The sequence below is a fragment of the Ooceraea biroi genome, chromosome 9 (assembly GCF_003672135.1).
Source record: "Ooceraea biroi isolate clonal line C1 chromosome 9, Obir_v5.4, whole genome shotgun sequence".
Classification (NCBI taxonomy): Eukaryota; Metazoa; Arthropoda; class Insecta; order Hymenoptera; family Formicidae; genus Ooceraea; species Ooceraea biroi.
Window position 1 is genome coordinate 8,351,630 of NC_039514.1, and position 17,251 is coordinate 8,368,880.

At 36.9% G+C, this 17,251-nt stretch overlaps 2 protein-coding genes across 2 annotated transcripts in view; both read left to right on the forward strand.

The window, feature by feature from the left end:
* The window catches only part of LOC105278912 (discoidin domain-containing receptor 2), a 74,852-nt gene extending 62,456 nt beyond the window's left edge, over nt 1–12,396 (forward strand). The window contains exons 7-17 of the mRNA XM_011338358.3: nt 62–195; nt 1,035–1,242; nt 1,880–1,975; nt 5,690–5,865; nt 5,965–6,139; nt 6,271–6,533; nt 6,809–6,946; nt 7,076–7,383; nt 7,594–7,828; nt 10,644–10,793; nt 10,914–12,396. Of these exons, the coding sequence (XP_011336660.1) occupies nt 62–195; nt 1,035–1,242; nt 1,880–1,975; nt 5,690–5,865; nt 5,965–6,139; nt 6,271–6,533; nt 6,809–6,946; nt 7,076–7,383; nt 7,594–7,828; nt 10,644–10,793; nt 10,914–11,063 (2,033 nt within the window). The 3' untranslated portion in view covers nt 11,064–12,396. The remainder of the gene's footprint in view (nt 1–61; nt 196–1,034; nt 1,243–1,879; nt 1,976–5,689; nt 5,866–5,964; nt 6,140–6,270; nt 6,534–6,808; nt 6,947–7,075; nt 7,384–7,593; nt 7,829–10,643; nt 10,794–10,913) is intronic.
* A 123-nt stretch (nt 12,397–12,519) lies between these two features.
* On the forward strand, nt 12,520–16,532 carry LOC105278913. The gene is made up of 3 exons (XM_011338359.3): nt 12,520–14,598; nt 14,836–14,949; nt 15,532–16,532. Exons 1-3 carry the CDS (start codon nt 14,451–14,453, stop codon nt 15,654–15,656), a joined length of 387 nt encoding a protein of 128 aa, XP_011336661.1. The 5' UTR covers nt 12,520–14,450; the 3' UTR covers nt 15,657–16,532.
* Nucleotides 16,533–17,251: the final 719 nt, after the last annotated feature.

Genomic DNA, 17,251 nt, shown 5'->3' on the forward strand with positions numbered 1-17,251 from the left:
GTAACAAAAGTATCGCAGTTCATGGTGTTTTGTGTGAACGTTCAATCTTGGTTGGCTGCAGGTACGGGTTGGGTTGCTTGGCTTCGTGACACCTTTGAGGAGAACTTTGTGGAGCTCATATTCGAGTTTGAAGCCATCTTGATCTTTGAAGCGGTTCATATCTACACCAACAATTATTTCTCACGAAACGTGCAGGTAATCCCCAACCCACTTTTGTATTTGTCGTTTTCAACGCGGTTTCGTAAACTATCTTCTATGCAAATGCAAAAAAAATTAAACGAGATTGTACTTAATTTCGCAACGACGCGTACTTTTATATTTTGTCAATGAAATCGAACATTTTGAAAGATATTTGTATCTTCAATTTTCTATTTGTGAGTTGAAAACAAAATTATGCGATACCAAAATTTAACGAATGGATTTATTAAGATTTATTTATTAATTTCATTCAATGCAGTATTATATTAAATAGAAATAATGACTGTTGCTTTTTGACAAACTGTTCGTCAAGATAAAACAATAACGACGGATTCGGTTGTGAAAATGCCAATCAAGAAATGTCAATTATACATACATATCCGAAAATATAATAAAACAGCATAACTATAATAAGATATATTGTTTTGTCTATACATCATTTATAATACCGGTTTGCAACATGGATGACATGATTAACGATTTACCGATTACATAGTAATACTTATCGTAACATGTTTTTTTTATGTCAATGCTCTCATATGCTCTGAAGTACTAAAAGTTTTTATCTATATTTCAGTTTATCGATCTCACACGATAAAAACGAATGTAACATCATGCCAAAATAAGTCGCTCCGATCCATTTTTTTATTATTTTTACATGTTTTTTACTTTAGACTTTATTCTATTTTCTTCGAGAAATATTTGATAATATTTTTCCCCAATTTAATTCGTAGATTTCACGAGACAAAAGAAATACACTAAATCCGTTTTGCTTTCTTCGATCGATTTTCGATAAAAACAAGTATACTTCAAAACGAGTTTTGTTTGCACGACAGGTATTTTCGAAAGCGGACATTTGGTTCAGCCCCGACGGCGAGACCTACGAGGATGAACCCTTGCCTTATTCCTATATACCGGATTTCGTGCTGGAGAACGCCCGAAATGTCTCGATCGGCCTTCACGGACGACAGGGGCGATTGTTGAAGATGCATCTGTACTTTGCCGCGCGATGGATCATAATCAGCGAAGTAACATTCGACGCCAGTAAGCTGTTCATTGAAGAGTTTCTTTTCGTAACGATAATTTTCTTTAACTCTCACATTACTCTCGGCGTCGTTCTGTGGAATAATCTGTCACGTTCTTTTAGATTTCCCGCGGGTTTATTTCGCGTTGTAAGCTACCGACCCATGTATAAACGACGAGAAGAACACGTACAAACAAATGAGCTTGTGCTTATTGTTAGTCGTAACTCACAGATCGTAATGCTCCAAGAAATCTTGTAATGAACAAAGTTGTAATACCCGCTGGATTATCTTGTTCCACTCGCGCATACATTCGCCGACTTCAATTACCTTTTAATAATCATTACATCTCTGTCTTGGATATCCGCGGCTGAATTTCCTCAATTTCATCGTACTAATAGTCGTATGCGTTAACGATATCGAATATGAAAAACGCGTGCAATTAGTCCATTTAAATGTTCGCGCAAAATATATAATGCTCTTTGACTGCACAAGTAAATAGCATAATTGGCATGAAAATCATTTTCTGCGCAACAAGCTCTTTCATTTCGATGATTATCTTGTTTCGCGCATTTAAAAACCTCTCTATTTCACACGAATCTCTTGGCAAATCTTCGCCACACAGATTGTAATTAGCTACAGCTATTTTCCGCTTTCAGCGAATCCCTACGAAAACACTACGGAGGAGGCGGCATCCGAGTTCAGCAACCGAGAAATTCCAGTCAACCCCGAAGTGGATCTCAACTTACAAACGAGTAAGTAACTTGCCGAGAGTGGCATTTAATTCGTATCAATCTTGTTCTAATTAAGCACCGGCTACTAGAAACTTTTCATTTCTCGTACCGTATGCTTCTAAGTAGATGACTCCAGATTCACGAGTGAACTTTCTGCGTTTAATATTTTACGTTTTATTTGCGCAGTTCTGAACGTTTTTCACGTAGTTATAGGGTAACTTAGGGTATGATGGCCATAGCTTTTTTTAAATGCAAAAAACATACATTTATTTCTGTTATTTTTTAATGGCGTTTGGTATATTATTTCACTAAAGCTTAAAGTATGTAATACTATCGAAATTAAAGAGAAAATAATTACTAGAACTTTTATATTATCAAAATATTACAACATAAGCATTGGCCATCTTACCTGACTTTTAGGGAAAAGATGGCCATACATATAATTTCACATATTTAATCTTATTTTGACAATATTTATTTGACAATATATTTATTTTATAATATATATTTGACAACTGAACTATTATATATAAATAAATAAAACGTATAATGTTTTAACAGTTAACCATACATATAATTTCGCATATTTAGTTTTATGTTGACAATATTTCTTTGACAATATATATTTGACAACTGAACTCTTACACATAAATAAACAAAACGCATAATGTTTTAACAGATAAATAAACAAAAAGAAGTTAACAATTAAAATACGTTAACTTATCTTGAAAAAAGTGGGCCATCTTACCCAAACTGTGAGGGAAAGATAGCCATAGTATTTATAAATAAATAATGATAACGTAAATACAAATTATAACTCAAATTACAAGTTACATACCTTTATTATGTATCTAATGTTGATTACGACAGCTTAACTATAATTTATTTCACATTACAGCAGCTTTTACTAGACACATGAAAAACTATGCAGGTAATCGAAAATTAAAATGTTAGATATTATTCATAATATTGTTATTTCGATTAGTGTACGTATATTAACTACTGTAAATATTAATTATCTTTGAGATTGAGTACCAAAATTCACTATTTAACAATTATTGTAAAAATTACAGCCATTGGCCATCTTTTCCGTATGGCCATCATACCCTAAGTTACCCTACATAATCGGCCATTTATGTCAATACTTATTAATTATTAGATTTAATTGGATACTCTCCACGTATGGAATATAAGTATGTTTAGTTCACTTAAAAAATGTATTACATTTTCAACCAACTCTGCGAAACAATATATCTTTCGCGCAACTTTTTAGCACAAAGACAATGCGATTAGGAAACATCATTGTTCGATATGAGAGAGAAAGAGATGCGGTCGCATTGTATAATTCACGTAGGAAGTTTCTCGTAACGTAAACAATTAGTCGGGTTAAAAGGTAGAGCATTTGAGAGAAGAAAAGAAGAGAGCTGAAAAAGAGGAAAGTAGAGTCGGCTCTGGCACAATTACGTATATCTGACAGTTTGTGCGAACAAATTGCAAGTCCTACACTGTGCTTCCCAGGTCCGAAAGCAAATAAAAAATTATGCACTTTAAATTTGAGTCACTGTACGTAATTAAAGAAATTGCTTATCCAAATGAAAAATTAAAACCCGCAACACGGAATGGAATAAGTGGGCGAAAGAATGTTGGTAGAAACATTATGTGTGCAGGCAGTAAATTCTACGATGACGTACATGTTAAAGTATTTCTTGTGAAAAGATACATACGTATTTTCAAGTATTGTTGTTTTAATTTCATCCATAATTTTCCGGTACCGAGAATGAATAATTACATCAGCTTCTCTCTGCCGCGTGCGATATGCCACAATGTGATAGAGATGCACGGAATGTGCGTTGACCATTGCAACAGAAAAAGTAAATGAAACATAATTTGTCGCCCGAACAGATAGAGGAGCGTGTATACACGTATTAAAAGAAAGAAAAAGAGAGAGAGAGAGATAGATAGAGGAAAATTACGTTACGAAAGGAGAATGAAAAATAGGAATAAAAAAAAAGAATGAGAAAAACTTATAGCATGGAGACAGAGGAGCACGGAAGATGCAGATAACAGGAAGCGCAACAGATAAATGAGGACGCTATAGGAGAGACGCGAGAGGAAGGATGCTAGAAAAAATACTCGACTGCAGCATAATTACGGCTCTCTGATATTCCCTGCAGCCGACGAATCCTATTCCCCTATAACCCCCGTCGAAAAAATAGACTGAGCACTTTCCTGGCTCGCCATTATAAATAAAGGAAACGCGCGAACGGTCCTCAGAAATAAAACAGCCGTGAAACCACCGAGCCGCACAAATGCAGCGCACACGCGCTAAAAAAGATGGCACGACGCGAGGGAAGGAATAGCAAAGAGTACAAAATAAAGTAACTAAAAACAACATGTAAACCGAGTGTCCGCTTCACGGTGGTATGAATGCAAAGGAAGGCGACAATGGTGCCCGCTACCTGCTAATATAGTTCTTGCGTGCAATTTTTTCCAGTTTCGTTTTTTACGTAATTCACGAATGAGGAAGCTACAGAGAGAACGGCGCCTTCATAATTCAAGCGCCAATATCCGTGCGATCGATTATGCGGATTAGCCAACGTCTGATTCGACGGGAGCGGAAGAGAAGATTAGAGGTATAAAAGAACGAACGAAATAAGGTAACCGAGCGAGAAAAAGCCGAGCAGAGGGAGAGAGAGAGAGCACAGTCTACTCCATAATTAGTAGTAGTTAGTGTCTCTGATGGACTGTGTAAATGTCAAACCTTATTCTTCATCCTCTCTTGATCACAAATATTTTTTCTAGGCAGCGGCGCAAATAAAGACAAAACCACGTACACATTCTATGCTCGTGGCGTATCCGTTCCTATACATGCGGCTGAGCTGAATAAAATAAAAAGGTACGAGAGATGCGCGAGAGAGAGGATGAAAATAATTGATTTAGGTGGAACAGCATCCTGTGCTAAAATGAAACTCCGAAATCCTATCATTCGATACAAGCGGTTCGAAATCCAATAAATACGTTTGAATGCGCGGCTGCAAATAAAGCAACATTAAGCAACGATAAGCTGACCGGTGTCGCTCGATCGAGAAAGTAGAATGGGCCACGTTTAAAAAAAGAGGAGCAGACATTGTGTAAAAGAGACGAAAATGGGTGATAATAACAACAGACTCGAGCATACGTGTGAATAATGCCAGATTCACAACCACAATTTTATCTTCTAATAAGAGTTATCCATTATCCATTATCCTCCGAAAAATAAAGGGCAGAACCGCAAAAAGAGTATGGAGGATCGTGGAAAACCGAAGAGCGAACGAAAGAGGTATGCGCGAGCGTGAGGGTGGGAATTAAAAGCGTTTCCCCGCGCATTTCCGGCAATTTTCTTTTTCTGTGCGTTGCACGCGATGAAGGGAAAGCGTTATTTGAAATCCAGATTTTTCCCGTCCATTTTGGTACTCACACGCGGAGACTCCTCCCCGAATTACGTGTTAGAATTACGTTACGACAATCGTCCTCTACGATTTTCCTCTACTCTACTGTCTATTCTACGCTTGATCGAAGAAAAATCGATCTGCACGATCTCCACAGTCGTACTGCCTGTAGCTTCGAGGCCAACGAACAGTGCGCATCGCAAAACCAAATATAGTTCCTACAAGTTTCCTAAGTTAATAACTAGCGAGGATGAGTTTATTTTATACTTGCCTATTCTAGATTTAACCGGATCTAAATTCGTTACAGTAACAGCACCCGGAGATGGCCAAGAATATATGGAAGTATTGATAGGCGTCCTTACTGCCATCATACTGCTGCTCTTGTCCCTCTTCTTTGTTATCCTATTTCTGAATCGGCGACAGAAGCTGCAGAGCTCTCCGACGGTGTTAAAAAATCCATTCGGATTCGCTATAAATATGAAGGTAAAAGAGATTACGTTTACGCTACAAATATGAAGATAAAAGAGATTACCTGAGAGATGTTGACGGTTGAGGTAACGATCGAGAATTCACAATTTCCAGGGTCTTCTTTTAAATTTAACGCCCGGTGGGATGCTGACGGCGGAAGCTGCCAATCGTGTAACACCTGACATGCCGGAGGACGTCAGCATGCACGAGTCTCTTACGATGGAGCAATTTAACTCGCCGCTCGTCAGTCCCCAATACAAATCCACTTACGCGATCGTAGCGAGTTCCGGTGAGTAAACGTTAATATAATATAATGTCATTGGGGAAAAAAAAAAACAGCAAACATTACTGCTAAATCGATCGTTGCGATGGAAATCCGAAAAACGGATAGCGATGAAAGGCACTGGTGATGCTCTCTAGAGTCTCCGAAGGACTTCAACAATGTAGAGATCCCGGAAGAGGATGCACGACTGGACGCGGGACCGGAATCCGCAGTTGGTCCATCCAGCTGCTCCTCGTCACCGACGAACTCGCCGCCTCGTCATTCCCAACACTACAGGACCCTTCAAAGTTATAGCAGTCCAACTAGGAAACTCAATATCGCGGTTACGCCCAATCACCAAAGGGACGTCGATCAAGTTCACTCGAAACGTTGGCACACAGCACCAAAGGAGAAGCACAAGGTACACATTAGTTGCGCGCCATCATACTATCGTCCAATGCCGTCCAATTTGACGGTGCATTTGACTGATTGCACTTGGCCAAGTCAAAGGAAAAGTATACAAGTATACGTTACATTACTAGTGATAGCGAAAACTAAACCGTCGCTGACGGGCTTGTCTATGACTGCAATTTACGTCGCTGTGTTTATCTTGCGAAGAGCCTTCCTTAAGGGCGCGGGTGAGTCGGCAAAATTATGACGATCGCGACAATTAAAAACGCATTTTCGCATTTGCAGGTACCAGCGCCCGTCGTCAGTTGGAATATCGCACCGAGCATGAACAAGTCGTATAAATGCAAAGAGATAGAGCCAACCAATATACCACGTCAGTGCCTACGAACGACAGAAAAACTTGGCTCGAGGAACATAGGAGAAGTAATATTTCCGACAATAATTCCGCTTATAAAAAAAAGATTAATAACAACACGAAATATTGCTGATATTCTACCTTTTTATTTATTTATTTAATAAAATGGCAGATTATCATTTGCAATACATTTGCAGGCAATAATATGCGAGGCTGTTGGTCTAGACGAGGTCGTGTCCGGCGCTTCTAGACTAGTCGTTGCTCGCGTACCGTTGTGCGCCAGCGATATTCGGACCAACAACTCAGTGGATCAGATGAGGGAAGTTCGTTTCCTGTCGTGTCTGTCTGATCCGAATGTGGCACGAGTTTTGGGAGTGTGCACTGTGGAACCAGTACCATGGACGATCATCGAGTACACGGAACTCGGTGACCTCGCTCATTATCTTCAGTACAGTGTACCGCTCACGGGAACGCTCAGGCCGAACTGCAATCTGAAAGCGCTCAGGTAAAATTTCCTTTTGAGAAACACAACCTTTCTCTCGGCACTTGTTTGCTTTATCTGTGTAAAATTTAAATATAATAAAATTTAATTATAATAATCAGAAATGATCATAAAAGGGGTACAAGTGGCAATCTCATCTGCTTTAACCGTAAAAACAAAACTGTTTTTCTTTTAAATCGATCTTTATATATGATCAATTTTAATCGTTTCTAGTCAGAGTTGTCTGCTGTATATGGGAACGCAGATAGCATCCGGAATGAGATTCCTCGAATCGAAGAATCTGGTGCACAAGGACTTGGCGGCCAGGAATTGTCTAGTAGGTCGTTCTTACACCGTGAAAGTTACCGATATAGCCATGTGCAGTGATCTTTATAAGAAAGATTACAGCGATATAGGGGGTAGACCGCCCGCGCCGATCAGATGGCTGCCGTGGGAAAGCATTCTCTTGGTAAGACACAGGGTTGGGTAGTAACTAGTTAAACAGTTAAAAGTTAAGTTAAAAAGTTATCAACTTTTAACTTAACTTAGTTAATTTTAAATATATTAACTTTTAACTTTAACTAGTTAATTTTTAAGGCATTAACGTTAACGTATTAACTTTTTTTAAGTTAAAAATCATTCATCAATATTAAAAATCGTGAAAATGGTTGGCAGCGCTATTAGAGCCAGTGTTGCCAGTTTTAAGACGCGGCTCACAGCTCCGCCGCACAGTGGTCTAAACGCCCGATTTTGTGGCAAAAACTAATAATATAATATTTTAAACTAATATTTTAGTAATGATAAGTTGCATAAGGTATAAATAATATTTGTTACAGCTTAGAGAATTATTATTAATATGAAAAACAGGTTACATACAGGTGGGACATTTAAAATGTTACAAATAATTACTCTTAAACATAGACTTCGATTTTTTTAATTAAATGGCACATAGAGGCATATTAAACTTAGGAACTTAAGAGATTAAGTACATCACAAGGAAGAGTGCAGCTACTCTTACGTGGAAGTTTTCTAACAGATGATAGATATGAATCTGAAGAAAGTAACAATCTATTAAACAGATCAGTGTTTGTAGCAATTCTTGATATCTTTCGAGTTCTGTTTTCTTTAAAGGATCTGATATTCTTATTTTTAGCTTCAAGTGCTTCCTCAGAGTAAAGTCCTATAGGTATAGGTTGTTCATAGATACAGTCTGTTTTTTTATCATAGCAACCGAATCAGCAAAAATTAGTAATTTCTTTCCTCATATTAAAAACATTTTATTAAACCACTCTGTGTAATGTGAAAACTAATGTAAATAAAGTAACGGAACTGTAGAAAACGGTTATATGAAACATATTAAAAAATTCTTCATTTTTATATGTTTATACTATGCATTCAAGGCAACACGCAAGCATTTAAATTACAGGACATCGTGTTTCGTGCATTTTTCTTACAATTTCAATAATGCTTTCTGGTATTTGGACGAATTAGAAAAATTGATTTTTTGCCACATTTTCGATATTTTAGACCACTGTGCACCGCTTGGCGACTCGGTCCCTATTAGTCGAGCGGCGGAGCTGTGAGCCGCGTCTTAAAACTGGTAACACTGAATAGAGCGCTTACGAATCTCAATCTTTAGTTTATAATAGACAATAATCATCTTATGTGTTTATCGTATATGTTTATTATTTTTCGTGAAGCCTATTTTATAAGGTCAGTCATCATCTGAATTAAAATCATCTGAATTTATAATTGAAACATTAATTACGTAAAGAAATATAATATTAGGAATGTGATTTAGTTTTGAGGGTTTTTTTTTGCTCAAAAACGCATGTATTTCAATATGATAATGAATGAATACCTTAATCAAAATATTTTCCTTCGTTTTCTATCACTTTTTCCCATCTTTCTGGCAAGAGATGGATTCCACCACGATAAAATCACTCTTCTTTTCAGTCGATCCATTCGTCGACGAATTTTCGCACTTCTTCCAAATTATCAAAGTGTGTATCCTCTAAAGCGTGTTGCATCCACCGGAACAAATAATAATCGCATGGAGCGATGTCCGGAGAATACGCGGGGTGCGGTAAGACTTGCCATTCAAGCTCTAACAGTGTTTGTTTCACTGATAACGCAACGTCAGGTCGAGCGTTGTCACGAAGAAGAATCACTTTCCGTCGTTTACTCGCAATTGGTGGTCGTTTTTGGTCCAATGCTTGCTTCAACTTGTACAATTGGTGTCGATAACGATCAGCCGTGACAGTCTCATGCGGATTTAACAGCTCATAGTACACTATCCCACCAAATACAGAGCGTTACTTTTGAACCGTGAATATTGCGTCTCTGAGTGGATGTTGATGGTTCGCCTGGATCCACCCATGATTTTCTGCGTTTCGGATTATCAAAATACATCCACTTTTCATCCCCAGTAACAATCCGAGACAAAAGACTCTTCTTTTTTTGCCTGGCGATCAACGAAATGCAAATGTTCAACCGGTTCGCAATGGCACTTTCCGATAATTCATGTCGAACCCATTTCCCTTCTTTCTGAATTTTTCCCATTTCATGTAAATGTTTCGTAACTGTTGTACGATCAACATTTAATGCTCTGGCAAGTTCTGAAGTGCATTCTGTTGGATTTTCGTCAATATGCTTGCAAATCTGCATTTTCCCGTTCTCCCGAGCGTTCTTTGTCCTTCACCACTTTTAAAGTGTCTAAACCAGTATTCACACGTCTTAATTGATGGGGCAGAATCACCATAAGTTTCCACAAGAATTCTATAACCGTCAGCCGTAGTTTTCTTTTGATTAAAAAACAAAAGCAACGCATGTCGAAAATGCTGTTTCGGAAGTTGCATTTTTACGATGATATAAACACGACTGTTATTGCATCTATTGCTATAATGCTACTAAATGTCATGGATAATGTCAAGACTGTAAGAAACAACAGTTATCGGAAACAGCTATTGGAACAAACTGACACTACAGCCATCTGTTGCAAAACCCTCAAAACTAAATCACACTCCTAATAGTTTTGCATAATTAACTTTTAACTTTAATAAGTTAATTTAATTTTTTAACTTAACTTTAAATAAGTTAATTTTTGAGTTATTAACTTTAAACTTAACTTAGTTAAAAAAAAAGAAGTTATCCAACCCTGGTAAGACACGATATAATTAATTATATAATATAATTTCTCTGCCTATTACAATTCTTTGCAATTTTCCGAGTTGTCTGCGGAAGATCCTGCACAATATCAACGTAATAAATTTCATAAATTTCAGGACAGGTACACGTGTTCGAGTAGCGTCTGGTCCTTCGCCGTGACACTCTGGGAGGTAATGAGCCTGGCTAGGGAAAAGCCCTTTCAACATCTATCGAATGATCAAGTTATTCAGAACGCTGAGCACATGTACTACGGAGCGGAGTTACAAGTAAGTGGCTTACCTGATCAGCGGTGATTTTGCTACATGATCAATTATCTCAAATTCTTTATCGAGTAATCTCGAATCTTGCTTTACGATTTGACTTGATACTACGAATTTACGTGTCAGGTACTTTTACCGAAGCCAACGATGTGTCCGGAGGAGATCTATCGGATGATGTGTTCGTGTTGGAGAAGAGACGAGATGTCGCGACCGACTTTTAAAGATGTCTACACGTTCCTGAAGAACATAATAGCGGACTATCGACCTGGTGCATAAGTAATCTCACTTAACTGTGATACAGAGTGGACGGATGATCTTTTGGACGGCGTCGTCGGAAATATTCCATGTGAAAGGCTGGCGTTTACTCAAGACGATACTCGTCGGATGACGTGACGCCTCGCGAATCAGATTCTCGAGAAATGTACAATCGTTAGCTTTAGACATACATATGTATCGTAAGCGAGCTCAAACTGGATCTCGCATCTCCTTCCTCGCGCAGACAATTCGACAAACGGAAAATCGCACTCTTAGTACAGCTCAGCAGTGATCGATGATGACCTCTCGCTCTTAATCTGTTGTCCAGACGAAAGTAATGGCGATATTTTCGCGTTTGCTGCAAATGCCAAAGGAGCAATATATTATATATATTATATGATTACCATGCGTCAGATTTTTTTTCGGATAAAGTCCATAATATTATAGAATATCTATAATTTTATTATTTTATTTATTATTCTCTTTTTTTTATTCATTCGATTCGTTGTGCGAACGCGTTATTTTTGTCTGGACTTCTGATATAATTTCGTTTTCTAGTCAATATCAAACTTTAATTCTCACGAAAGTGCTATCGTGTACAGTATTCTAACATTAATAATATGTAATGTATGCTCCTATGCTCAGTACTGATAAAGTCTATCCATTTGTACATATGAACTTAGGTCATAAATTAACTAGATAAACGGGAAATTTTTACGGCAGTAGGCATCACGACGGCTCTCTTTTTCCTTTTTTCTCTTTTTATTTATTTTTTAGACCGTTAAGCTTAACTTCTTCACGAATTTCATGATACGTAGGAATTACCCTAACGAGATCTTCTTTTAACTTAATTCGCAAATATAGTGAGTAATGGCTCGAGTGTCAAGAGTATCCAAAAAAAAGTAGATTTGAGCAATATTTGGAAAAGGGTTGAACGTTTAATCGGTTAAATGCAGGCGTGGTGTAAACATTTTATTAGCTCACCGTCTTTCTACGCCCTAAAAATTTCGGCTTAGTCAACTTGTACATTCAAGGCCCAGTAGTAAGTACTTATTGTCCCATTATCCGTTTCAGTTTAGAATGTACCGTCAAGAGGTGTAGGTTTCAGATATGTTCTTCCCAAGAACGTAGCGTTAATACAAACACATATCTTTACTAATTTTTATTTAAGAGCAGAAGAATGCCAAGAACATCTAGCGATGAGTATCGTGCTCTGAAAAGAATCAATGAAAATGTCGACAATGCCATACGTTTGTTAAAATTTCAGATTATCGCATGGAGCGTGTGACGATAGCAATATAATGTAAAGATCTTAATACAATCTATCTCATCTATTAAAGAATACTTTCCGATTTATTCGCAGTATCTTGGTATTTACTATAATCCCGTATATCACATTTATTAATTTGCGATTGATTTATTAATATTAACTGTCGTTTTTAAGTATGCATATTAAATAATAATGAAAACCCAGCTTATTATTATATGCATAAGTAAAGCAATAAATTTGCAGAAAATCGAAACGTTCGAACGTCCTATCCCTTGCTCGTCACGTGTTGAATGGATTGAGAATACCTTTCTACTTACACTAATTTTTATCGCTATAATCGTTTACTGATGTAGCTCGATACATGATAAACTCGTTCACAGAGTGCTTGATAAAAGTCAAACTTCGTCAATAACAAATTAATCTGATTATCTTTGTGGAGGAGCTATTACTTGACCGTCTCGATCGAGAGATATGAATTCTGAACTTTTACTTGTGAGATCATCGAAAATATGCGTGTTATGAGATTGATAAATAATTTCTATATAGATAATTTCATATTGACGAGAGAGCAAAGTAGCGAATCTGAAAAACATCAAGAACTTTCGAGAGAGTCTAAAAATCGATGAAGATAATATATGTGAAATCACAGATAGAAGGAACTTATTTTTCGCCAGTGATTATACCAATAGGAAGAACAATAATCTTTAAATTGACCATTAACTGGCAGTGTAATTAACATTTATTATTCCTCACAACGTTTCGGCCACAGTCCTGGCCCTTATCAAGTGTACAGAAATAAATCAATTTACATACTTAACAAATATACGCAATTTCTGTCAGACATTAGTGACAGTTAGATCTATAAAGGCACACATCAGCAGCGGTGTACGGTGTTAGCATTCGATTTTCCACCGCTGCTGGCGTGTGCCTTTATAGATCTAACTGTCACTAATGTCTGACAGGAGCTGCGTATATTTATTAAGTATGTAAATTGGTTTATTTCTGTACGCTTGATAAGGGCCAGGAAACGTTGTGAAGAATAACAAATGTGTTACACTGCCAGTTAATGATCAATTTAAAGATTGTGGTTCTTCTTATATTTGAAATCCTTGATTTCAAGATTCTCTCTAAACACTTTTTGCAACGGCAAATAACCAGTATGAAACAGTCTTGTTTTCCCAAGCATGCTCCTTTTCTCTATGAATTTGTGTAATACTGATTGTGAGAAGCAAACCTTTCTTAATTGTTTTATGCTTATCTCAGTGACAAAAGAAAAGAAGATAAAGGGACAGATTCCTGGCTCTTGCGGGATGGTGTGCTGCACAGAACATCCGTGTTTGACTGTATGAATCGCGTAAAAAATTCCATGCATAAAGTGCTAATACATAATATCTGAGGTCATCATATGATACCAGATAACTAAACGACAGACTAAAGATTGATAAGCGAGATTGATAAATCTGTTATGTGATGTTCCATAAACCTGGATTAATATTACAGAAAAATATTTGTCTCTCATTTTGAAGATAATGCGAGATTAATCGCCGTGATTTTAATCTTGGAGAGCTTTCTATTATATTTGCGAGGAAGAAAAAAGAAAAAGATGATATTTGTATTTGACATCTAAATTGTCATTATGTACTGCTAAATACTGCTAAGTCACAAATTTGTATAATGGCAGATTAATAGAGAATAGGAATTTGAGGGCAACAATTTCAGGAGTAATTGCATAATTACATGGAAAACATCATCTTTTGCATTATAATGAATTCTTTTCGCCATGACACAATCGGTTTAACAAACTTTCGAGCATTATCTTCACTCGCCTTATCGGTATATTGCAGAAACTTGTGCTGAAGAATCATGATGCTGGTACCACAATTCCGCGAGCGTTAAGTGCGACAGATGCACAAGAAAAATTCAACAGAAAAATTGGAAAAATTTTCTGACTCAGAATTTTGCTACAATTTGTTCCGTCTTGTGGAAATGTAATAATCAAAATCAGATTAACGTTATCTAATATAATGACGAAGATAATGAAGTGAGCGTCAGAGCGTTAACTGTGTGTGAGTAATCGTTCGCTCAAGTCTACGTGTGGGCGTGTGTTGTGTCAGGTTGGTCGCTTGCGTTTCTATATAATGCTCGGAGTTGGGAAAGTGGGATCACTGAGAATCGTCGGCTGTCAGAATCACAGTATCACACGCCATTCCGACACGATCGCCGAAAGGATGAAGTCCTACATGTTTGTGTTTGTCATCTTCGCAACCGTCCTTCTCTACACTACTGGTAAGAATAATTCTTTTTCATAAATTACATTGGATTAAAGTATTTAACGACTTTAAGATTTATATTTCAAGATCCTGCTACATTGTAAAATTAAACAGAGATATTTTTGCTTTCTCCAAAATTAATTTTCCTTAAACAATGGCTTTTTCGTATTAACCAACAACAAACTTTTCTCTAACGTTTCGTGGTCAATTAACATATGACACACAATTATTATAAATTTGCATTATCTTCCAGGATATGCACGAGAAATATGTGCTCCAGAGAATTGCCTTACTCTTGACATGTGTGACGAACCAGTAAAAGGAGAGACTTTCTGCCAGCAACAGGGTACTTCGTGCTGTAGCATAGGTAAATTCACACTTTGTAAAGATTATTACATTACTGCATTTAGAGATTAGCCGGTTATAAAATCGAAAATTGCGCAGTAAAAGCTTCTCGGGTCTCAGGCATTTCTACACGCTTTGGAGCACAATTTATATCTAATGCATTAGCTCAGCTGCATGTTATCACTAAGTAAATGCGTATGTATTTGCTTTTACGGTAAAAATGCGTTACTTATCCAGTGATGATATTTCCGTGATACGCAAGTCCGCGTCGGACCATACACGCTCATGGAATTCGCTTTGCCGCGTTATGAATTTCAAATGACCAGTAAATTAATTTATGCGCCACTTTCACGCAACGAGTTATAAATGCCGTGTACGATTTTTCACTTCCCTCTGGCGCCATATCCTCGACTTGTATTTAAAAAGATTGATTATATGAAGAACCTCGCACTATTCTAAGACGAATTATCGAGTAAATCATTGCGTTTGAGAACGTTGAGATTTCTTCTTGCTCCGCGGCAGTGAAATCTGCAAGTAAAGCGGCACTTTCGATGCATCCTGTTACGGACATATCATCTAAAGATAATTTTTTCTATAATTTCAGTCAAATCGGAATTCAGGACTCATTGCCGTCACCATAGTGGAGTGTGCATGGATAACTGTGCCTCGGCTCTGCAACGTAACGCCGTCGACTGCGAAAACAATCAAGTTTGCTGCGTTCTGGTTTAAAAATAGCTGAGTCAAGCTTAGCGACTGGCCAAAGTATAATCTCATCCTGATTATAACATAAATCTCAGGATTGTTTTAGTTTAGTGTTTTTAATTCTCTCGATGAATAATACGACGAAAAATTTATTTAACGTACAATAGAAATGTCACAATAACACGAAATTGCTAATATTCTCTATATACACAACATTACAGACATTGCTTCCAGGGATTATTTATTTTAAAAATTTCGTAAATTCCAAGGAGAATTAAAAGAAAGAAGAACTAAAAGTAATAAGCCGATGCTATGTATCGATTTAAAAAGATTTATTAAGACTACATTTGAATTGTCTTCGAAATAAGCGATTTTCATATTCAGTATATTCAATATATTGGATAATGTAATATAAGAAATTGCACGATAATGTTTTTGTAAATATTGTTGTTGACTTTATTATATACGTCAAAATTTTTCAATAAAATTCTCTTGTAATTATAATTATTGTATCTATTGCAATTTTCCTAAACCTACGTCCAATCTTTGACCAAGACATTATGGTCTTCATACGATATCGGCCGGTTTATCGATAATGATATTAAGTAATCAAAAATTAATGTTACGCCGAGAAGAGTCACTCGGAAACAAGATTCGATTAACAAACAATATTAGATCTTGAATTAAGAAGAACAATATCGATGGTTACTTACCGAAAAGTACCGCAAATACGTTCATGGACTTCAGTCACACAATCAGTTTCGATTAAGTTGATTAATTTTATCTCGATATACTCGGTACGAATCAAACAAGAGCATAATCGAAGATGACCAGAATCGCTTTCGACATGCACAAGCGATGATAATTTTAAAGAGAAATCAAGAAGGGAAAAGGCGAAGAAAACAAGGGAAAGGAGAAGGCACAAGCGGGATATACCGTCAAGTTTTATCCGGAAAGAAAAGTTGCTCGGGGCAGAGGCGAGAGCTAAGGCGGTTGACAAGAGGTCGGTCAAGGAACAACGTGTACAAGAGAGGCGGCCAAAAGGAAAGGACAGAAACGAGAGAGAGGGGAGTAAGAGGAAAAAAGAATAAGAAAAAAGGTACGAGGAGCAGGGAAGAGGGGTATGCTTTGCCATGGGCGATGCAGCCAGAACGTAGGATAATACGTGTATATCTGTGCATCGATATATAAAACTATATTGGTCCCCGGCGATATCAAAAATTGTACGGTAAAGAAGGAAAAGAGGAGACAAAACGTAAAGTGTATAAAGCAATGTACGTAAAATAATGTGCAGTGTCAAAAAAGTAACATTACATGCGCAGTGTTTGAATTTACATAAAAATCGATCAAAAGAGATATCGTGGAAGAAACGAAACGCTACTTCCGAGATTTTTCGCAATAAAATGGAAATTTCAGTACAATAGAATACGAAAATTATTAGACAAATGAGAGAAATAGATAGTAAAATTGAATATAATGAAAGGTAAAGATAATTATTATGAAAATGAGAGAGATAAACTGAAAAAATAGCATATGTGAAAAGCTCGCAAGAGTCCATCAATATTTCCATTGCACCGCAATATCGTTATTCTCAATGTTTCGCTTAAAAAAATTTCTCTTTC